This window comes from Carcharhinus amblyrhynchos, chromosome 7 (genome assembly GCF_965287045.1).
Source record: "Carcharhinus amblyrhynchos chromosome 7, sCarAmb.v2.hapA, whole genome shotgun sequence".
Lineage (NCBI taxonomy): Eukaryota > Metazoa > Chordata > Chondrichthyes > Carcharhiniformes > Carcharhinidae > Carcharhinus > Carcharhinus amblyrhynchos.
Window position 1 is genome coordinate 55,714,892 of NC_137330.1, and position 23,389 is coordinate 55,738,280.

General features: G+C 42.3%; 2 protein-coding genes across 6 annotated transcripts in view; both read right to left on the reverse strand.

Annotated features, from left to right (window-relative positions):
• LOC145344962 (tyrosine-protein kinase Src42A) overlaps positions 1-23,389 on the reverse strand; it is a 47,480-nt gene that overhangs the window by 21,076 nt on the left and 3,015 nt on the right. Inside the window, exons 1-3 of one of the 5 annotated variants that reach the window (XM_080192357.1) lie at positions 22,460-22,480; positions 18,299-18,461; positions 13,779-13,961 (exon numbers count right to left, since the gene is read on the reverse strand). In XM_080192357.1, coding sequence (XP_080048483.1) covers positions 13,779-13,961; positions 18,299-18,309 — 194 coding nt within the window. In that variant the 5' untranslated portion in view covers positions 18,310-18,461; positions 22,460-22,480. Of the gene's footprint in view, positions 1-13,778; positions 14,176-18,298; positions 18,462-22,459; positions 22,481-23,389 lie in introns of those variants that run through there. The other 4 variants (XM_080192356.1, XM_080192358.1, XM_080192359.1 and 1 more) reach the window with 4 other exon arrangements.
• The window catches only part of gckr (glucokinase (hexokinase 4) regulator), a 71,812-nt gene continuing 71,267 nt past the window's right edge, over positions 22,845-23,389 (reverse strand). Inside the window, exon 19 of the mRNA XM_080192361.1 lies at positions 22,845-23,120. Within this exon, the coding sequence (XP_080048487.1) occupies positions 22,971-23,120 (150 nt within the window). The 3' untranslated portion in view covers positions 22,845-22,970. The remainder of the gene's footprint in view (positions 23,121-23,389) is intronic.

The following is a 23,389-nucleotide window of genomic DNA, read 5'->3' on the forward strand; positions in this document are numbered from 1 at the left end:
GAGATGGTGCAGAGGAGATTTACAAGGATGTTGCCTGGATTGGGAGGCATGCCTTATGAAGATAGTTTGAGGGAGCTGGGACTCTTCTCCCTGGAGAGACGAAGGTTGAGAGGCAACCTGATAGAGGTTTATAAGATGTTGAGAGGAATAGATAGGGTGGATTCTCAGAGGCTATTTCCCAGGGCTGAAATGGTCACTATGAGAGGACACAGATTTAAGGTGCACGGAAGCAGGTACAGAGGAGATGTTAAGGGTAAGTTTTTCACTCAGAGGGTGGTGAGTGAATGGAATTGGCTGCCGTCAGTGGTGGTGGAGGCGAACTCGCTGGAGTCTTTTAAAAGACTTCTGGATGAGTATATGGGATCTAATGGGATTGGGGGTTATAGATATGTCTATGGCTTAGTAGGTATAGAAGTGATCGGCGCAACTAGTGGACCGAAGGGCCTGTTTGTGCTGTAATGTTCTATGTTCTATATGTTGTGCAGATGATAGTCATAATTTTGATAATACCATTTTATGAATAATCTCTTGGTATCCTGATTGTTATATTAAGAAAGTGTTGGGTTGCCGTGGCACAGAAAGATACCCAACACTATATTCAAAACATTATTCTCATTGCTTTCTTTTAATCTGAACTTTTTTCTGCTAAATAAGGAAACTTAAGATGGCTGCTACAAGTCACTTGATCACAGGGTCAGCCTTCTGTCTAGGAGCCCTGCTCAGTGGTTGCAAGAACAATTTTTTTCAGTTTCTGGAATTTTCACACTTCATTGTACAAAGCCCTTCTAATCAACAAAAACAAAGGAAGAACAGACAAACTGACTCCCCCATCCTGGGCAACCACAAAAGAGAAAGGTTAAAACTCAGTATACTGGAGAAGATGCTAATAGCCATTTACCTCCTTAAAAGGAGCAATGGAATTCTGACCAACAGCACAGAAACTAATTGTTAACCCTAAATTAACCATTAATAGGCCATGTCAGATGACCCAAACCTCTGGCCTTTTGGACAATTTTAACATTGCAACTTTGGGCCTCACAGTTTGGCTGCTGTTTTACCATCAATTAGACAGAACTCCAACATCTGGGCTGAATAAGTAGTGTCAACTCCACAATGCTTGTTCGATTTTAAAAGTCTCCGATCAGTACCTGCCAAGTGGTCTAGGGCGGCATGCTGGCATACTGCGGCCTTACAGCACCAGGGACCCGGGTTCGATTGCTACCTTCGGTGACTGTTTAGAGATTGTACATTCTGTATGGGTTTCCTCTGGGTGCTCTGGTTTCCTCCCACAGTCCAAAGGTGTGCGGGTTGGGTGAATTGATCACACTAAATTTCCCCTTATTGTCCCAAGATGTGTAGGGGAACTAGTGGGGTAAATATATAGATTTTCAGGGATAGGGCCTGGGTGGGATGCTCTGTCAGAGAGCCAATGTAGACTTGATGGGCCAAATGGTCCCCTGCTGCACTGTCGGTATCCAACGATTCTTTGTATTTCTACTCCAAACATTATGCAGCAGCATCATTTGTTTCAAAGTTTTTCACATTGTTTAGCCAACTGAAAAACAACACAAAACCGAACCCCATCATGAAGGGAACACTCTTTGGACTCTTAAACACACATGAATTGATACTAATTTTTTCTATGGTCTATGTACTGAAAAACTCTTTTTTTCTAACCTCCTTTCCCACTTTTGGTCTGTGTGTGTGTGTGTGTGTGTGTGTGTGTGTGTGTGTGGAGTGGGAAGTTGCTAATACTCCATTTTCTGAGTTCTGAATGTGAAAAATAAATTAACCTTTTGAGTTAATTCTCACTCGAGTTTGCTGTGGATTATTAATAAAATTAGAACACAAATCCTGAGGGGTTGGGAAAATGTGGCACCACATGTTCTTTTAAAAACAAATTCAAAATGCCTTCTGCTTACAGACAGATGGAAAGAGGCTATCAGTGTAGGTTATCTGTCTCTCCTGTCTGTAACAGGAAGATAAATCAATATATATTCTAAGCATTTTCTATATTATTAGTTCAAAATCTGCTGGAAAACTAATGGTGAGTTTAATGTGCACGCTGCTATTAGTGGGTTAATAACCCAACATTTTGTGGTGAGGAGATGTATTAAGAGTTGTGACTTGCCATAAATTGTTTAATAACTTGTGCTACTCCTTTGTTAGCCTCTTGGAAATAAGAGTGTACCATTAAGTTCCTTATGAGATTCTACAAATTGATCTAAAAAAAACTAATTAAATAGAAGATTAGAACATGCATTTAGTAACATAAGAGCCTAATTAATGATAGAATTAATGTTTCTGCAATGCTATTCAACTTCAAGAAGCCCAGCAGGGGAACGCTTGAATCTACTGGCGGAATTGTTCACTGGTGGGATCTTTTGGTCCTGTGGAAGACCGCACCACCCCCCCCCCCCCCCCCACCCCCGGCCCCCTCCGTGGCAGGTTTCCTGGAGGTGGGATGAGGGAGCAATGCAAAACTGTGGACATTGGCAAACCACCTCTGCTATCAGAAAATCCACCCTGGAAAATCCTGCCCTATGGATCCCACTCTTGCTGGAATAATTAATTCCTCAAATCATAGAAAGAATCATAGTGCAGAAGGGGTCATTTGGCGCATTGAGTCTGCACTGACAACAGTCCTATCCCAGGCCCTATCCCCACAACCCACATGTTTACCCTGTTAATCCCTCTAACCTACACATCCCAGGACACTAGGGGCAATTTAGCATGGACAATCAATGTAACCCGCACATCTTTGGACTGTGGGAGAAAACCGAAGCACCTGGAGGAAAGCCATGCAGACACAGGGAGAAAGTGCAAACTCCACACAGACAGTGACCCAAGCTGGGAATCGAACCCAGGTCCATGGAGCTGTGAAGCAGCAGCGTTAACCACTGTGCCACCATGTTTTCAAAATATAACAGCTATTTTTTTCTTACCTTTTCTTCCCGTGTCTTTTTCTCTCCATGAAGCTAAGCTTCCTTCTCTCACCTTTATTTATTTCTCTATATTGAATTTTACTTCAAATCATCCTATTACCTTCTCCAATATTCCGCAGTTTCTTGCTCTATCCTTAAATTTCATTGGTGAAGAATATAGCTAATCCTGTTAATCACAGAAATGACCATGGAACTGCTATCCACTCTCACTCCCACCAACTTGTAGCACAAAAGCTATTTAGCTGAATGAGGAGGAAAACAATCTAACAAACTGATCATACCATGGGTTATCGTACTCCAGCAAGAAAATTATAATGTGCTTCTTTAAGCAGTCCAGCTGATATCAGAAATAAACCTTGCTGGGGAAATACAAGGATTTTTTTTTAATAACCTTGCTTGTTAACACAAGGGAAGTGTGGTAAAGAACTATGCTAGCAATCCAGAGGCCAGGGCAAGATATGGGGATCTTGGTTCAAATTCACAGCAGGTGGTGAAATTTGAAATCAATAAAAAGTCTGAAGTTGTTTGTCTAATAATGACCATGAAACCATTGTCAGTTATCATAAAAACCTAACAGGTTCACTCATGTCCTTTAGGAAAGAAAATCTGTCATCCTTCCCTGGTCTGTTCTACATGTGATTCCAGATCCACAGCAATGTGGTTGACTTTTAGATATCCTCTGAAATAAAGAGCAATTAGGGATAGGCAATAAATGCTGACCCAGCCAGCGATGTCCATTTCTATGAATGAGTTTAAAAATGCAAATAGTTCCCTATCCTCAGGCAGTCTCTCCATCCGATTATAAAACATCATCATTACTGCCTTCTTAAAAATTTCTTACAAATAGTGAGTTTAATGTGCACGCTGCTTATTTTCTTTAAAATACATATTGTTCCAACAGGTCCAATAAGAACAATTTGCATTTATATAGTCGTCTTTGACACTGAATCAAAAAAGAGTGGTGGGATGAATGGATATTAGAGCTATTGACCAAAAGCTTTGCCAAAAAGGTTTTAAGAAATATCTAAAAGAGGAGAGAGAGTGGCAAAGACTTAGAGTTATGGAGGGGTTTTTAGAGTGTAGAGCCTTGACAACACAGTTACCAAGAATGGTACGACTAAAAATGTGCTTGCTCAAGAGGATGACTGTGACCCTCAGAAGGGTCAAGAGAGATAGTGGTGAGTTAGACTTGGGTGCTGCCAGTGTACATGTGGAAATTGGCCCTATGTTTTCAGATGATGTCAACATGGGAAAGCATTTAGGTGACAAAGAGGAGGGACACGGACAGATCATTGGGGGACAGTAGAGATAATGGTGTGAGAATGGGAAGAGAGGCCATTACAGGTGATCCTCCACATACAATTCAATAGCTAAGAATGGAGCCAGGTAAGTATAGTCCACCATATGAGTATAGACCACTCATATGGACGAACAGAAGACAGGCATTATAGAGGATGGTGCGGTCACGATGCTAAAGGCTGCAGGCAGATAGAGAACAGCAGAAGGGATAATTTGCATTTGTCACAATCACAAAATTGTCATTTGTGATTTTACTAAGGCTTTAACTTCAAACTGTGGCTGAGACTGAATTCTGATTAAAGGAATTAAAACATGGAATGGCAATAATGATGGATGTAAATTTGGGAGGCAACAACACATTCAAAGGCTTTGGAGAAGAAAGGGGAGCTTGGGATTTGGTGATATTTTCCGAGGGTGGAAAGATCAAGGCTCGTTTTTCTGAGGACATAGAACAAACATAGAACATTGAACCCGACAGTGCAGAAACAGGCCCTTTGGCCCATCGAGTCTGCACCGAACACAATCCCACCCAGGCCCTATCCCCATACCCCTACATATTTACCCACTAATCCCTCTAACCTATGCATCCAGGACACTAAGGGGTAATTTTAGCATGGCCAATCAACCTAACCTGCACATCTTTTAACTGTGGGAGGAAACCGGAGCACCCAGAGGAAACCTACGCACGCACGAGGAGAATGTGCAAACTCCACTCAGACAGTGACCCAAGCCAGGAATCGAACCCAGGTCCCTGGAGCTGTGAAGCAGCAGTGCTAACCACTGTGCTACCGTGCCGAGAGTGTTGAAGGTGGCAATTTTGAAGAAGAGGGCAATAGTACCTAACAGGTCCATGCCCATCTTTACTGAAGCTCTCTGAGTCCTCCAATCATGTCTCAGCTCCTCCCTAGGTACTGAACTAGCCTTAACCAAAGGTTTGAAGAATATCTTCAGTGACTGTGATTGTACAGCTTTATCCACCCTCATGGTGCTCAGCTTTTCTGTGGTTTAGATATGATTGACCCCACTATCCTTCTCACACATCCTTTCTCCAATATTCCGTTGGGGATTGCCTCTGCTTGGGGTTGCTTACATCTGATCTTAGGGTTGCATAGTATTGTCTGCAAAATGGAAGTAAATCTGCTGGAGTTGGCTAAGGTTGGCAAGCAGCAGTTAGGATGATCCATTTCTTAACTTCTCGATCTTGGTGCCAGTTTTAGTGGAGCTGGGCGGTTTACCTTTGTACAGCATCTAACTGGATTAGCCTCATTCGTGAGTAACCATGTGCACTAATTCATGTCTCACATATATTAAAGGAAGCTTCAAAGTTGCATTGCATATCATTTTAATTCTGCTAACTTAAAGAATGTCTTATATCCACCAGTAAAATTATTTTCAGATTGCAAATCTGATGAACTGACATGATTGTGTAACATTGAGTGTTACATAATGTACACTTGAGTAGCAAAACAGGAGCCAACACATGTGAAAAGTATGTGATTAGTTGAAATTCCCCATATGCTTTTCATAAGTTACATAATCCACATACTTTAGAATCTTACGTGGTGCAGGAAGTTACCTGAAAAATATTTAGAACCATAGAACCACGGATAATTTACAGCACAGAAGGAGGCCACTTCGCCCATCTTGTCCATGCCAGCCTCAGCACATCCAGATGCCTGTTTTAATTCTGCCTTCCTACACCCGGCCCATGGCCCTGTAGCTTGTGTGTATAAATTACCTCATATAGTCTCAGTAAAAAGTGGAATATCGACAGTCCTTGGACTTACAACACAATTGGTTCCTTAAAACTGCATTGTGAGTCGAAATGTCGTAAGTTGGAACAATTTTCCCATTGGAGCAATGGTATAAAAGGGGGATTGGCTCCTGAGCCAAGGTCGGAAATCACTCGTGGTGTGCTTCATGGTGTTAAATGCTCTCAACTTTTGCCCTGTCAAGTCACTGAAGTGACAGTTGTGCCTGCACACCTTAGCACAAGTTCTTTGGTTAGTGTGGGTATAATTAAGCCATTGGTCACTGTCATTTGCCTGTTTAACCTTGCAACTATAAGCACAAATAAGTGAAACATTGAGCACTGTCATGAAAGTTGTGCCAAAAGAATCTGATGTTGGCTTGTGTGGATTAACACAATAGACCGCTTGTTTCCAACCTGATAAACAATCCTGTGGCTGCAGTGCCATTGTCCAGTCTTACAGATGGGTGGCACAAACTGTCAATGTGTACATACAACTGCACTAGTGTGGCATCATAAATTCAAAACTGATGTTGTAAGTTTGAAATGGATTGTCAATTTATAAGCGACTTAAGTGCCATTCATCATAATTTGAACATCATAAAGTCAAGGACTGACTGTATACAATTTGATCTTATCATTCAGTAGGTTATTTTGAAGCCTACCACTGGACTCAACATATACCAGGAAACAAAACTGTTCTTTTTTTTGAAGGTATGTTTTACATTTCCCTTTCCTGGATCTACAGCTGAGATTGGTTTCTGAATGTTTCTCAAGAATGGGTAAATATCACTTTTGTTCCATTCCGTTAGCTTCCTGTGCAGATGCCTCTCCCAAAAAACAATGAGAAATATCAGTAATCCATTGCAAGGAAGGCGACAAGTGTGAAATATTCTTTGTTGCAGTGCTTTAAGAGTTTAACCTGGTGCTCTGTGATAATTTGGTCTAGAAATTTATGTGCACCTGTTTCTCAACATCTTGTCCCCACAGTATTAGCATGGTGCATTTAAATGGGGAGTCCAAGGAGATCTGGAGCCCTGATCTTGGCATCACATTGGGTTTTATCATAACATAAGTACTCCTACTGGAGTTAGTGCAGGTTAGTTAGTATCTTTCAGATAAGTAACCAGATTTGACCACTGGTGACCCAAAGATGTGTGGGTTAGGTTGATTGACCATGCTAAATTGCCTCTTAGTATCAGGGGGATTTACAGGGTAAATACCTGGTGTTGTGGGATTAGGGCCTGGGAGGGACTGTTTTTGGTTCAGGCTTGATGGGCTGAATGGCCTCCTTCTGCATTGTAGGGATTCTATGATTATGATACGATGTGGAGATGCCGGCGTTGGACTGGGGTGGACACAGTAAGAAGTCTCACAACACCAGGCTGAAGTACAACAGGTTTATTTGGAATCACGAGCTTTTGGAGCACTGCTCCTTCATCAGGTGCGTGGAGAGGTAGCTTTCACAAACATGGCATGTATAGACAAAGATACAATCGCAAGATAACACATTATGATGAAGAAACAGCGCTCTGAAAGCTCGTGATTCCAAATAAACTTGTACTTTAACCTGGTCTTGTGAGACTTCTTACTTTGATTATGATAAGCTCTTAACTTTGTTTACATATATGGTGTTTAGCATTAATTTCCACAGAGGTAATTGAAAAGGCTTTCGCTGCCTCAGTGCAAATCAAAGTTGCAGTCAAGACCCGAATGGGTTCAAACATGGGTGAAGAATGCCTCGTGTTTGTCTTCTATGTAAGTGGCATGATTTGCGATAGATGTTTGCATTCATTGGACAATGTTTTGACCTTTAAATGGCAAATGTAGCACTCAAATAACAGATGCTAGTATCATGTCCAGAAGAATATCACATTCTTAACTTTCAGCATATGGATTTTAGTCAATGTCGACTTTTTGAAATTACCTTTAAAAATGAACAATGTACATTGGAACTAGCTGCCAGAGATCTCCTGTAATTTCTGCACAAAGGTAGAACATGTCTGAACATGCTGTCAAAAATTCTTACAATATAAATAGCTATGGATAGGCTGCCTTTCTTTGAATAGGCATGCTGGAAACCAAAGCACTTGCGGACTTTCCAGTCACATAGGCCAGGAATTCCGCTCCCATTCAAGGTGCACATCATGGCCGCCTGGAGCAGAAAATGTTGGGAGAAGGCCAAAAATCATTGCGATTGTCTGCTCCAACCGTCAATGACGGGTTGTGTTTGTCATGACGGCACATTGAGAACATCAAATACGTTTGCATCTCATTGTAAGCCCTGCTCACCTGTCCACCTGTATTACACCCAGTAATGGATCATCTGAGAATTTCCCTGTGCAATCAGAATAATGTGTTTCACAATGGTATCTAAGTGAACTGCACTTGGCCATCTGTATTTTGTTTGCGACGTTGATGTCAGTTTGTCTACCTTACCCCACACAATGCTCACAGGAATCACTGGCCGCACCACAATCTCTTTCATGGAGGTCTCATATGCAGGTCTCTATCTACCAGACCAGTGGTAAGGCAAGGAAGACAAGTCTAGGGTTGTACTGGGGAAGGGGGGGTTAACTGGCCTCAGGTAAGGGAGATGGCTGCAGGGCCAGGGTTGTACGGGTGAGGGCACAAGTAGGGAAAGTTGCACTCAGATACATGACTGGGCAAAGGATGTGGGGGATTGACATTTTCAGCATTAGAATAGGGATAGAGAATGTTACGGATTGACAAAAGCCACTTGGGACCAGAATGGGAGAGAAATTGAGCAAAGAAACACTAGTCCCAGTTCAGGGAGAGAGGAGGAGGGTATATCAGGCCAGTTACAGTTGTGCTCTGCCTGTTATGTGGACTGTGGTCGTAACATCACAAGCCTTGGTCCTTGAGGTTTCTAGACTCATGATGGGCTGCAGCTCGCACATTCAGCCAGGGAAGGCATCTGCAACCTACAAGTGGGGAAATGGCATTGTAAGGGTATCCCAGGATGTGGGGGAGGTATTCAGTTAATTGTATAAGTTATTTCAAGATGGGGGGGAGTGAAGTTCAAACAGGGCAAAGGCACATCCATTTCAAAATACTCAGGGCTGACAAAGGGACATTTGCGAGGGAAGGGAACTGAAACATTAAATTCCTCCAGAACAATGGGAGGGTTTAAATTGGTCTGGCTGTGAGAGTTCTATCCCACCATCTTTCAACCTGTTGTGATTGCATACCATAGAAATAAAATATGGAGAAGCTTTGCTGGTGAGGAGTATGTGGGCAGATTGGAGGGCAATTGCTTGTACTGAAGGTGTGATTAAAGTGGACTCAACTGAACTCTGGGTTCACAAATGAAGAGAGAGGTACAGCTGAGACATGTTAGGGCCTTTCAATGACAATGTAGAGAATCAGGTAAGTGAAACAATGATGCACATTCATGAAAGACGAATCCCACAAAGTGGCACTAATTGATCTCTTTGTTTTAATTCTTTGTTCACCATGTGGAATTTCCCCAGAGTCATAATGAACTCCAAAGCAATTGGGTGGCTGGACAAGGTTCAGAACCTTTTAGAAAGTTACCACTGGATAGCTCACAGAAGAGAAGCCTCAGCCTATCCCCTCGAATTATCTAATTTTCTGACTAAAGATTTACCCTGATGTTTATTCAAAAGAGGATTGCAGAGCCTGGGCTGGAAGCAGCACATTCCAAGCAATGTCACAGCAGTTGGTCATGTTGGTGGGGTAGGAGGGGGAGGACCTTGATATGCAACCCACACTCGCCATTGTTTCAGGGGCAAAGTTGGAACTCTTTTCCTTGGAGAAAAGAAGGCTGAGAGGCGATTTGATAGAAGTAATCAAAATTGTGAGGGGCCTGGGCATAGTAAATAGGGAGAAACTGTTTTGAATCAAGAAAGGATGAAGAATGAGAGGACAGATTTAAAATAAAAGGATTTCTCACACTGCGAATGGTTAGAATTACACTGGCTGAGAGTGTGGTGGAGGCAAGTTCAATCGAGACATTCAAGAAGGCATTAGGTGATTATTTGAAAAGAACCAGACTGCAGGGTTGCAGGGAGAAGGCAGGAGCATGGCACTAGGTGAAATGTGCATTTGGAGAACTGGGCTGACACGATGGGCTGAATGGCCTCCTTCTGCAATTGTGGTTTTGTGGATGGAATTTTCTGATTTTTTTGTGTAGAGTGGTGCAGCAGGCAGGAAAACAGGGGGAAGGCATCCAGCCCCATGGATGGCTTCCAGTGCCAAATCTCCAGCCACTCAGTGCAAAGAAAGTTTAGGGGAGAGTCTCACGATATAATGCTGGTGAGACCCCAACAGCAACTTCAGTTTTTAAAAGATGGAGGATGCCCTGATTTTAAAAAGTGAAAATTTAACCCCACCCGCCCCACCATGCAAACACACCATGGAACTCCCCCTGGTGCTGCCCAGGCAAGACCTTCTCCCCCTAGGGGATACATGGGAGCACATTGATTAGCATGGCTGCCTCACACTGCCAGCGACCCGGGTTCGATTCTCAGCTTGGGTCCCCGTCTGTATGGAGTCTGCATGTTCTCCCCATGTCTGCAAACGTTTCCTCCAGGTGCTCTGCTTTCCTCCCACAGTCTGAAAGACGTGCTGGTTAGGTGCATTGGCCATGCTAAATTCCCCCTCAGTGTACCTGAACAGGCGACAGAGTGTGGTGACTAAGGGATTTTCACAGCAACATTATTAACGGTGTTAATGTAAGCCTGTTTGTGACATGAATAAATAAAATTCAAACTTTAGTTAACTGCACACTGCCTCTGGCTGGCTCTGCTCTCCCGGTATGTGTCAGGGGGTCCTGTTTTGATTCATGCCAATGTGAATGGGCAATCTAGTAGGGAGTACTATCAGCTGTAAAGGCCTGATAATTAGTTTGAAATGGGAATCCCAATGTTCAACATCAGGATTTCTGTTACATCATAGGGAGAGAGTACGATCCTCTTAAGGATCATCAAGGTCATTTATGTGCGGATCCAAAAGAGATGGGTGAGATCTTAATTGAATATTTTTCATCAGTATTTACTGTTGAGAAAGGGATGGATGTTAGGGAGTGTACATATAACAAAGAAGGAGGTGTTGCAAGTCTTAAAATGCACCAAGGTAGATAATTCCCCAGGACCCGATGAAGTGTATCCCAGGATGTTGTGGGAGGCTAAGGAGGAAATTGCAGGTCCCCAGCAGAGATATTTGAATCATCGACAGCCACCGGTGAGGTGCCTGAAGATTGGAGGGTGGCAGATGTTGTGCTTTTGTTTAAAAAGGGCTGCAGGGAAAAGCCTGGGAACTACAGACCAGTAAGCCTCACATCTGTAGTGGGTACGTTATTCTGAAGGTATTCTGAGAGACAGGATCCACAGGCATTTAGAGAGGCAAGGGCTGATTAGGGATAGTCAACATGGCTTCGTGAGTGGAAAATCATGTCTCAAAAATTTGACTGAGTTTTTTGAAGGGGTAACCAAGAAGGTAGATGAAGGCAGTGCAGTTGATATTGTCTACATGAATTTTAGCAAAGCCTGTGACAAAGTATCACATGGTAGGTTGTTGCATAAAGTTAAATCTCGTGACACCCAAGGTGAGGTAGCCAAATGATACAAAATTGACACAGGGTGGTTGTAGAGGTTGTTTTTCAAACTGGAGGCTGTGACCAGCGGTGTGCCTCAGGGATTGGTGTTGGGTCCACTGGTATTTGTCATTTATATTAATGATTTGGATGAGAATTTAGGAGGTATGGTTAGTATTTTTGAGATGACATCATAGTGGACAATGAAGAATGTTGTATAGGATTGCAATGGGATCTTGGGCCAGTGGGCTGATGAATGGAGTTTAATTTAGATAACTGTGAGGTGATGCATTTTGTTAGATCAAACCACAGCACGACTTACTCAGTTAATGGTCAGGCATTGGGAGAGTTATAGAACAAAGAGATCTAGGGGCACTTGTTCATAGCTCATTGAAAGTGGAGTCACAGGTGGACAGAGTGGTGAAGAAGGCATTTGACATGCTTGGTTTCATTGGTCAGAATATTGAATACAGGAGTTAGGATGTCTTATTGAAGCTGTACAAGACATTGGTAAGGCCACACTTGGAATACTGTGTACAGTTCTGGTCACCTTATAATAGAAAGGATACTATTAAACTAGAAAGAGTGCAGAAAAGATTTACTGGGATGCTACCGGGACTTGATGGTTTGAGTTATAAGGAGAGGCTGGATAGACTGAGACTTTTTTCTCTGGAGCATAGGAGCTGGAGGGGTAACCTTATAGAGGTCTATAAAATAATGAGGGGCATAGACAGGTAGATAGTCAACATATTTTCCCAAAGGTAGGGGAGACTAAAACTAGAGGGCATAGGTTTAGGTTGAGAAGGAAGAAATACAGAAGGGTCCAGAGGGGCAATTTTTTTCACACAGAGGATAGTGAGTGTCTGGAACAAGCTGCCAGAGATGGTAGTAGAGGCAAGTACAATTTTGTCTTTTAAAAAGCGTTTGGTCAGTTACACGTATAAGATGGGTATAGAGGGATATGGACCAAACGCGGGCAATTGAGACTAGCTTAGTTGTTAAAAAAAGGGCAGCATGGACAAGTTGGGCTGAAGGGCCTGATTCCATGCTGTAAATCTCTATGATACTCTGACTCATATTGGCAATGGGTGGGGACAGTTGGAATGTGAAATCTGGCTGGCATAATCTGTGTTTTGGGACTCCCACATGATTTCCCATTCTCAATGCTGGAAACAGGAGCCAGAACTTCCTTCCATAATTTGAAGGAGGCAATTGACTTCAACAAAGCTATTTCCAGTTTCTCTCCTCATGCACTAAAATACTCGTGCTGTTTTTTCTTTCCTTTACACACAATAAATGTTACTGTTTCACCTACAGCAAAACTTCTATTTTCCCTCTCCCCTCAAAATGCAGATCATTAATTCTGTTCTCCCCCATCCTTTAATTTGTTCTGAAATACTGCTCCAAACCTGAATTCTCTCCCCCCCCACCTTTTCCTGCACATTGTTCCTTCCCTCTGCCTGCCCCCTACAAAGTACAGTCCCAGCCTCAGCCTGCTCTTATACCATTCACCAACAACATTCTGGTTCTGGCTTCTGCCTCTTGGGCGGCATGGTGGCACAATAGTTAGCACTGCTGTCTCACAGCGCCAAGGACCTGGGTTTAATTCCCAGCTTGTCTGTGGAGTCTCTGAAATGTCTGCACGTTCTCCCCTTTTCTTTTAAAAGAGGCCATTACTGCTGAAAACATTGTTTTCCTTCCCTCTGCTGAATGCAGTTGCATCCTCCATGGCCCACTCCAAGCTGTTGCCCCCTGAAGCTCCTGCTCTGACTGTTGGTCTTGTCTATGTTTGCAGATGCCTGATCTTGTGACAATTCCTGCTTAGAGTGTACAATGCTGTCCAACACAGCAGCGCTATCTACAGGAGTGTCACCCGGGTTGGGGGAGAGAATCATTGTGTATCTGTTCCATGCTGAATTTAACTGCGGATGATGTTTCCAGATTGGCCCTGTCAAATCAAAATAAACAGCTCATCCCACTGACAGTCTTGAGACAAACGCCGTTGCTCTCCAGCGCTGTTTCTCGAGCCTTTTATATTAGTTACGGTGATGTTACATTGTAATCTTGAAAAAGAGAAAGATCGCCAGCCCATGTTGAGGAACTATTTCTCCTCCTACAATTTAAAATGCAAACTTTAAAAAGCCACTTGAAGCAACAGATATGCTGGCGTCGGAGACCATCAGCAGTTAACACAGCAACTACTTACGGTGCGGCAGCAATACTCCCCACTCGCGCGACGAAGCTTGAAGGCACGTAACCTTCCTCCAACTGTCTCATTGTCTGATTTATCTCCAGTTTTCTGACCAGTGCCCATTCACCTTCTTGCTTGAGAACTTCTATTCTTTCTCCTTCTTTGATGGGAAGGTCTTCTGCAGTGCGAGGTTTGTAACTGTAAAGAGTGACACAATGAGATTGCAGAACAGCTTCATTTTCATACCATAAAGCCGTTCCTGGATGGTTTGGAACGAACGTTTCCTGCTTACTAACATCAACATTCGCCCGACAACAAGGGCAGAAAGCACAGCGTGTTTTACACACAGCAGCACCCATGATTGTCCCCAGGTTATTCCGAGGTCTGTATTCTCATCGAACATCACTTCTGCAAAGTTACTGACGCCTATACAGGAAATGATGAGTAGCAAGTTTGCAACTGGTTCCACCTGCTCGTAAAAATTTCCTGCTGTATCTGTAATTGCAATTTAGAAATTGGATTGCAAGCAGAGTATCTGATTGAATAACGCCAGAATTAAAAAAAACAAATATACACTTCATATTTTCCTCAGGCAGTCAAATTAAATATTTTAATACATGTAATGACTTGTGAACTGTGGTAGCATGAGTGGTTAGTTGTGAATTTGATTCCAAATAGGTTCTGGACGGAATTACAGCCTCCTTTCATTTGGAAACATTGAGCAATGGTAGTAAAGATTGTTGCTCAAGCAGCCAAGAGAAAACTAAACACTGGACTGGGCTGCAAGTCTCACAAAGTAATTCAGTTATTATTTTTAATCATAAATTAAAGTAATACCAATTGATAGCTAAGTGCTTATGGCTAGATTTGAATACTACCTTTTTCATGTATATCATTTTAAATGATCAATAATTACCTGTTTGGAACTGATTCCTTTTTTTAAAAAGAACAGCAAGGTTGCGGTATATTAAGAAATAAGCCTGGAGAATGTCCCAGCATTTGGGCTCAGTGAGAGTTTATATACGGTCAGTAGGTACCTGTGCCACTTTAGGTGCTGTAACAATATTCACTGACCATATGCAGCTGCAAAAAACACCCATAAGTTCTTTCGAAATGGGGAATTTTCCTGGGCCTTTCTCTGGACCTCGTTCAGAGTCACTTCAATCTCCATGTCAGTGTGAATCCAGATTACTAACTCCTGTGATCTTGATTGCTTCCTTGGTTAGAAACCATCCTCCCTACTCACCCCTGGAAGCCACTTGCATATATCTAGAGTCGGAACCATCTTACTTGGTTTATTAGTCACCCATTCTAAATCCATTGCCAATTTAGCTGGAGAATTCCTGACAGAAGTCTGATGTCCTTCGGCTGACCCCTGCTGTCCTTAACCTTCTCAGAGATGAGCAGCGCAGAACCCTTACCTAAGTCATCAGGAAAATTCTTCAAATGGCTGTAAATTGGTATAATATTTGGAGCGTGATGGAATTGCAAGAATATCTGGTGTTCTCATGGTATGGTGACACAGAGCTAGGAGTTTTCACACAATACTGCAGGAGTGCTGCACTGTCAAAGGTAATTTCTTGGATGAGATGAGGCTCTGTGTGCCATCTCAGAGGGATGTCAAAGATCCAGTACATTATTTTGAAGAAGAGTGTGCAAGTTCTCCCTGATGTCTCGGCCAATAATTGCCCTTCAACCAACAGGTAAAAATAGATAATCCAATCACTAGCTTATTGTTGTTTTTGAGAGTTTGCTGTGCGCAAAATTAGTTGCCGCATTTCCTATATTACATCAAAATGATATCCATTGGCTATAAAGTGCTTCATGAAGTCTAGAGAACTGTGAATACTCTTTCTTTACTTTAAAAAGACTGCACACTTGAAAAGAAAGGGAGGGGGTGTGGGGGGGCTGGTGAGTGGTGGATGATGGTCATAAACATTAAGAGGCCCATTGCTTTGAGAACATGGGAACCAATGAAGAGGTTTGTTGTAACAGACTAATGACATGAAAGCATGTTTATGGGTTGTCCCATGAATTCAGCACAGTTACATGGTGGAAGTGGCTGCTCTAACTGGAGTGCCAGTATTGGTATGCTTCTTCTGTGATTCTGTTCTACTTTGCTCCTGTAAAGAAAACTCCTCCTTAATTTATTTTTTAATCTTTGTTTTCGAATGCTGGTGTGAATTAATTATGTACAGTACACTGGCCGGCAATCCAAACATCTTCCAAAACTAAATTAAAGACAGCGTAGGGAATTCTTAAGAATCAATAGATGAGTTTCAGTGAAGAATGCCTTGTGTTTTCTCATCTCTTGCTGTTTCAGTTTCACTTTCAATATATCACATTGCTGTTTATGGGATTTTGCTGAGCACAAATTGGTTGTTGTGTTTCCTACATTCCAACAGTGACTCATTCTCTTTCATGCCCTAAGGGGGCATTGTTGACCATGGACCTCCATTGGGTTATATAGAACATAGAACACTACAGCACAAACAGGACCTTCGGCCCACAAGTTGCACCGATCATATCCATACCTTGGTTGGTCCATGATAATGCTTGGCAAAGTACTGCAGTGGTTTGCCATTGCTTTATGCAGTATGACTGCCCAGACAACTCCTACATCAGATATTGTGAAAGGATTTACAGGCTGACAATTAACCTGTTGGGCTACATTATGAACATGCCTTCCATAACCATCAAGTTCTGGTGTGGGACTTGAACCTATAAACTCTAGCTTAGAGGTAGAGATGCTCTCCATTGTGCCCCAAGATCTTCTCCTCCAAAAGTGACCACATCAAAAAATTATTTCATTGACTGTAGAGCACTTTGAGAAATGATGGTTGTGAAAAGCACTTTATTTTTTCTTTCCCTTCTGGGCACTGCTTAAGCACTTCCATTCTTAAATGGGATAATGTTTTTTGAAGGTTTGATTTTGCTGCCTGTTTCTACTATTTTTGCATTACAGGATTTTGTAGACAGCATAGTTGTTGCCAACAGCTACGGGGTTTGGCTCTGTAACCACATTCCATTCATTCTGTTAATAGAGGTGTCATGTATTTGAAACTGGAAGGAGTTCCTGCAAAGTGCACCGCCTCCAGCATTCGACTTTCATTCTGAACTGGCTCATGTATCTTGCTTCCAATACATTAATGGGTGCACTGAAATCAAAGGGATGCTCAATGGATGGACAGATAAGAGGAATACTGGTAATGAGGTCTCAGGGGAGAGGTGGAGTTTGTGAATAGGGATTCAAGGAATAGGTAGAAGTTGGGAATGAGAACTCTGGGCAAAGGTGCTGACTGGGAATTGGAGCTCTGGAGAGGTGGAGGCTGGGAATGGAGATTCCGGGAAGAGGTAGAGACTAAAAAGAGGATTTCAAGGGGGAGGTCGAGATTGGGAATGGGGATTCTAAGAAAAAGCAGAGAATGGGACTGGGAATTCAGGTGAATATGGATTCAGGAGTGAGTTGGATACTGGGAATCTGGGCTCAGGGAAGAGGTGGAGGATGGGAATGTGGATTCAAGAGTGAGCCGGATACTGGGAATGTGGGTCAGGGGAGAGGTGGAGACTGGAAATGGAGATTCCAGGAATGTGGAGATTGGAAATGAGATTTTGGGGGGGAGGTGGTGATTGCTAATGGGCCTCAGGGATGAGGCAGAGTTTGAGAATGGGGATCGAGGATGGGAGGTTGGAGGAAGGAAGTGGTCTTGAGAATGAGGAGAGATGGGACTTAGAGTTGGGGGTTGAGGCCCAAGCTAGGATTCCCTTAGCTTCCCCATTTCCTGTCTTTGATTTTCCCCTTTTATCTGCTCATAACGACTTCCTTCTTCTGGAACCTCTCACAGAAACACAAGCATAAATTGTCAATAAATTTGTAAGATAAACACAATAATGGTTTATCAAAATCATGTGATCAGATATCCTGTAATCTGATTAGAGGTGATCGGAAATTTACACGGTCAAAACTCTGGGAATACCTTTAACTAGAGTTGGAAATCTAGGTGGCAATCTTCCCTAAAGTGAAGGGTTGTTGGGAAATGGATATAGGCTAGAATTTTGTATTTGCCCCATCGTGGGTTCTGGGGCAAATGACTATTGTCATTTCTATATCTAAATTGAATCTAATTAATCCAATTTCCTTCTTTGTTCACTCCCTCTCTGCCCTGCAGGTTACTTGGTTAAAAAGGGAAACCATTGGATCTGAAATGCTGTGGAGATTTCAGATGTCCATTTCCAAAAATTTGTGGCACAAAACTAATTTGATTTGAAGGTTGAGGAAAACTAAGAAAATCCCAGTGCCCTTGTGAGATGTCCCAATCTATCATTGCCTGATCTAGTCTTTTTGGAATAACTGTATAGGCCTGAATGCTTACAAGTAGCTGATTTGTAGCTTTTTAGCAAATACAGCTTTAAAGCTGCCTTTGCATTTGGATTTGGCATTTTCTACACATTGTGATAGTATCAAACATCTACCATAAGCTTCCCTTCTCACTTACAGACCTGCTGCGAATAGGTTTTCTTACTGATTCATTTACCTGATCTTCATCTTCTGATTTTGTTTCTCCTCACCATAGTTTGGAACAATTAGGATTAAGATCACTGTCAGTCACACCCTGCAAAGTGAAACTTCTTGTTCCTCCTTGTTCCCACAGAGGGAGTTTTTTAGACAATGCATTCCTATCAAGCTGTTTTCCTGAGCTGTGAATAATACATAGTGCAGACACTATTGACATTGATGCAACCAACCTTGAACAGACCATTAGAAATAACTCAAGACTGAATTCCATTAAAATAGGATTTTTAAAGTGACCGCTTACCCCAATAACTGGCTGGCTCTTCTATTCAGTTGGAAAGTATATACGCGTGATTATCACACGCCAAACATCACTGCCTCGCTTTTTTCACATTGACATTAAACCAAATGCTACTACTAGACCTAATTCTGATGTAGCAGTATGCACTTAAACCGTAGGATTAATTGGGAAAATACTTACTTTCAGGCCTTTTAGCACCTCACAATCCAATCAGTGGAAGCATCTCTTTGAATCAATGCAATTAGTGATATGTGTCATCCGTTTTTGGATTGGATGAGTACTTGGAACTATGATGTTGCCATTACTTGGTGATGTTGCTTGGTTAAGGGAAGGACAAGATTGGCAGTTAACATTCCAAGTTATAGTTGTTTTAGGTGGATAGAGGGGAATGTAGAAGGGGTGGGGGAGTTGCACTACTCATTAAGGAGAACATCACAGCTATAGTGCGGGAGGACATTTCGGAGGGCTCATATAGTGAGGCAAAATGGATAAAGTTCAGGAATAGGAAGGATGTAGTCACAATGTTGGGGGTTTACTATAGGTTACCCAACAGCCAGCGGGAGATAGATGACCAGATATGTAGGCAAATTTTGGCAAGGTGTGAAAGTAACAGGGTTGTTGTGGTGTTAATATAGATTAATAACCTATATTAACTGGAACTCACTTAATGGATTGGACAAAGTTTGTAAGAAGCATCCAGGAAGGCTTCTTGAAACAGTATGTAGATAGTCCAACTCGGGAAGGGATCATATTGGACCTGGTATTGGGGAATGAACCCGGCCAGATTGTCAATGTTTCAATAGGGGAGCAGTTTGGGAAGAGTGACCACAATTCAGTAAGCTTTACAGTACTGATGGATAAAGATAAGTGTAGTCCTCAAGTTAAGGTGCTAAATTGGGTGAAGGCTAATTACAACAATGTTAGGCAGGAAGTGAAGAGTGTAGATTGGGGGCAGATGGTTGAGTGTGAATCAACATCTGGCATATGGGATACTTTCAAATGTAAGTTGATAGGGACCAACACATTCCTGTAAGGATGAAGGATAAGTATGGCAAGTTTTGGGAACCTTGGATGACAAGAGATATTGTGAGCCTGGGCAAAGAGAAAAAGGAGGCATTTGTCAAAGCCAGGAGGCTGGGAACACACGAAGGAAGTGTCAAATACAAGGAAAGTAGAAAGAAACTAAGTAAGGAATAAAGAGGGCTAAAAGGGATCACAGAAAATCATTAGCCAACAGGATCAAGGAAAATTCCAAGGCTTCTTAGACATATATAAAGAGCAAGAGGATAACCAGAGAGAGGGTTGGCCCACTCAAGGACAGGGGAGGGAGTCTATGCATGGAGGCAGAGGAAATAGATGAGGTATTAAATGAGTACATTGCATCAGTATTCACCAAAGAGAAGGACTTGGTTGATGATGAATCTGGGAAAGGGTGTGTAGATAGTTTGAGTCATGTTGAGATCAAAAAGGGGTCCTTGAGAAACATTAAGGTAGACAATCCCTAGGGCCTGATGGGATACACCGCAGAATACTGAGAGGAGCAAGGTAGGAAATTGCTGGGTCCTTGAGAGAAATCTTTGTATCCTCACTGGCTACAGGTGAGGTCATGAATAATCCAGGTAATTACAGGCCGGTGAGTCTTATATATGGTAGGGAAATTATTGGAGAGGATTCTTTGAGACAAGATGTACTCCCACTTGGAAGTAAGTGGATGTATTAACGAGAGGCAACATAGTTTTGTGAAGGAGAGGTCTGTCTCACTAACTTGATTGTGTTTTTTGAGGAAGTGACGAAGATGATTGATGAGGGTAGGGATGTAGTAAGTCAGTGAGTCCTTTGACAAGGTCCGCCATGGCAGACTGGTGCAAAAGGTGAAGTCACATGAGACCAGAGGTGAGCTGGCAAAGTGGATACAGAACTGGCTTGTCATAGAAGACAGAGGGTAGCAGTGGAAGGAGTGTTGCTCTTTGGTCAGGTTCAATTCTGGCCTCGGTGACTGGTGCTGTGTGGTGTTTGCATGTTCTGGTCTAGCCTACATGTAACTCCAGAGCCACAGCAACATAGTCGACTCTTAAATACCCTTTGAATAAGAGTATTTAGGAATGGGCAATAAATGCAGGCTGAGCCAGCAAAGCCCACATCCCATGAATGACGGAGCCAATTTAAGCAGACTCTTAAGTCAAAGAAAGAGTAAGTTTATTTGTTAATAAAACACAGGAAAATAATAAAAACAGGCTAGAAATGAAAAGATGGAAGTCCAGATAAAAGTTAAAAAAACAGTCTTTGGTTTGTTGGTGAGTGTAGATGGCGATACTTTGCAGCTGTTAAGTTGGGTGATTCTGGTAGGGCTGACAGGCAGTTTAGCACACAGTTTGGTAACACTGAGTTCTGTAGGGTGGCTGGAATGCTATCCTATTCCCTTTTGGTGCTAGCTTCTGCTGAGCTTTCTTCAGCAATAGCGAGAGAAAGATCCTATTTGTGCTTGTCTTTGCAGGGGTGACTGGCTGCCATCACTTCTTGTTTCTATCACTCACACACTAGCACCAGTACTCACAGATCAGGTCTGCAGCTAGCTTTTTAGCCCATTTCCCTGTATTCTTGGAGGGAGCAAACAAACTTCGGCACAGTGGTGAGCACTACTGTGTCATAGTGCCTGGAACCTAGGTGCAATTCTGGCCTCGGCTGGACTGTCTGTGTGAAGTTTGCATGTTCTCCCCGTGTCTGCGTGGATTTCTTCCCACAGTACAAAGATGTGTGGGTTAGGTTGATTGGCTATGATAAATTGTCCCTTACTGTTAGGCGGATTAGCAGAGCAAATATGTGAGCTTATGGGATAGGGCTTGAGTGGGATTGTCAGTGCAAACTTTAATTGTGGGAATGATCATGGGTGGGACAGGAAATTTGTTGGAGCATTTAAAGATTTGTTGACCTTGGGCAGGAATTTCCGGTCTCGCAGTGGGTGCAATTTGAAAGTCCTGCCGCTTATCTTAGCTGTTAAATGCATTTGTTTTGAAGGCTGCAGTAAATGTTTATTCTAAACCATTCAACAAAAATGTAAAAATAATTGAGAATGAAAGCGTTCATGTGATATCAGATATGCTAATGACTAAGTGTTTAACTTTGCTACTAAAAAATAGAATAAGGAAGATAAAGCTTTGAAAATTAACAGCAGATTTATTTATTCATGATATTAGTAAAATCAAGGAAAACAATGGCCCCAAATTCTCAAATTCTTGTCGTACTATCGGTGTGAGTCAGTCAAAATGTCCCCAAACATTGCTAGGTGCATTTAGGTGAATACTGAAATTTCCAAGTGATTCTTGTGATGTTATTTGGTGTGGACCTCCATCCACCCCAAACAAGGCCAGTAATGTGGAAGCCGTTGAACCATTTAAAGCTCTTATCCTCAGTTGGAACGTAAAGGTGCATTGGTGTAACTACATCAGATCTCACCAGGTATAGCTTAGCAAAAATAGTGGAAGTGGATTTTAATTTTATTTATTCACAGGATGTGGACATCATTGGCTAGACTAGTATTTATTGCCCAACCCTATCGCCCAATTGAAGGTAATGGTTCAACATCTGAGGAGTTGTGAACAATGCTGAACATTGTGTAAACATCACTGAACATCCACTTCTGATCTTATGATGGAGTGAAGGTCATTGATGAAACAACTGAAGATCGTTGGACCCAAGACATTGATCTGATGATTTCTTGCAGCAGTGTCCTGTGACTGAAATTATGGAATTCCAACAATCACAAGCATATTTTTTGTGCTAGAAATGACTCTAAATAGTGGAAAGCTTTCCTTTGATTCCTATTGACTTCAAGGGCTCCTTGATGCAACATGCTGCCTTGATATCAAGGGCAGACACTCTCACCTCATTTCTTTAGTTCATTCAGCTCTTTTGTCCATGTTTGGAACAAGAGTGTCATGAGGTCAGGAGTTGAGTGACTGTGGCGGAACCAAACTGAGTATCGGCGAGTAGGTTATCACTGTGGAAGTGTGCTTGATAGCGCTGTTGACAACCCCTTCCATCACTTTGCTGATGATCAAGAGTAGCCTGATAGGCAGTAATTGGCTGGGTTGGAATTCTCTTATTATTTTGTAGACTGCGTTTACTTGGGCAATTTTCCACATTATCAGGTAAATATCAAAGGTGTGACTGGGGATCAATCTCACGATCCATTCCAGGGTCTGGGCCAGATAATACGGAGATCAGAATCTTATAATACGGAGATCAGAGTGGCCTACACTCTTTTGACATGGTGGATGGTAACAATCAGTAGTGATTATAATCCTTATGTAATTGCTGGGATCATGATTTTCATGTGTAGATGTCACTACAATACTCAAAAGCCTTCTGAAAGAAATTTTTATTCATCCATTTCTTATTCAGCTGCTTCTGTGTGATCTGCTGTCCATTTTTGGGTATCAAACTCACTGATGGCCTCTTGTACAATTGAGCAAGATGCAAGTTGGGCTTTTGCTTCTGATATGGAGCAGTTTCTCATTAATGCCACCATCGCTGTTGGAACAATCTGAAAATACCACAAAGCATTTCAGGCTTACAAAGCTGACATTTCAGCTCTTACTGATCTAAACATAGTTCATTGCCAAATTAAAAGACAGGTTGGAAGAACACAAGAACATGAAAACTGGGAGCAGGCGTTGACAGTTCAGCCCCTCAAACCTGCTCCACCATTCAATACGAACATGGCTGATCTTGTCTCGGCCTCAACTCCACTTTCCTGCTCATTCACCATAGACTCTCAACCCATAACTAATTAAAAATTTGTCCATCTCCTCA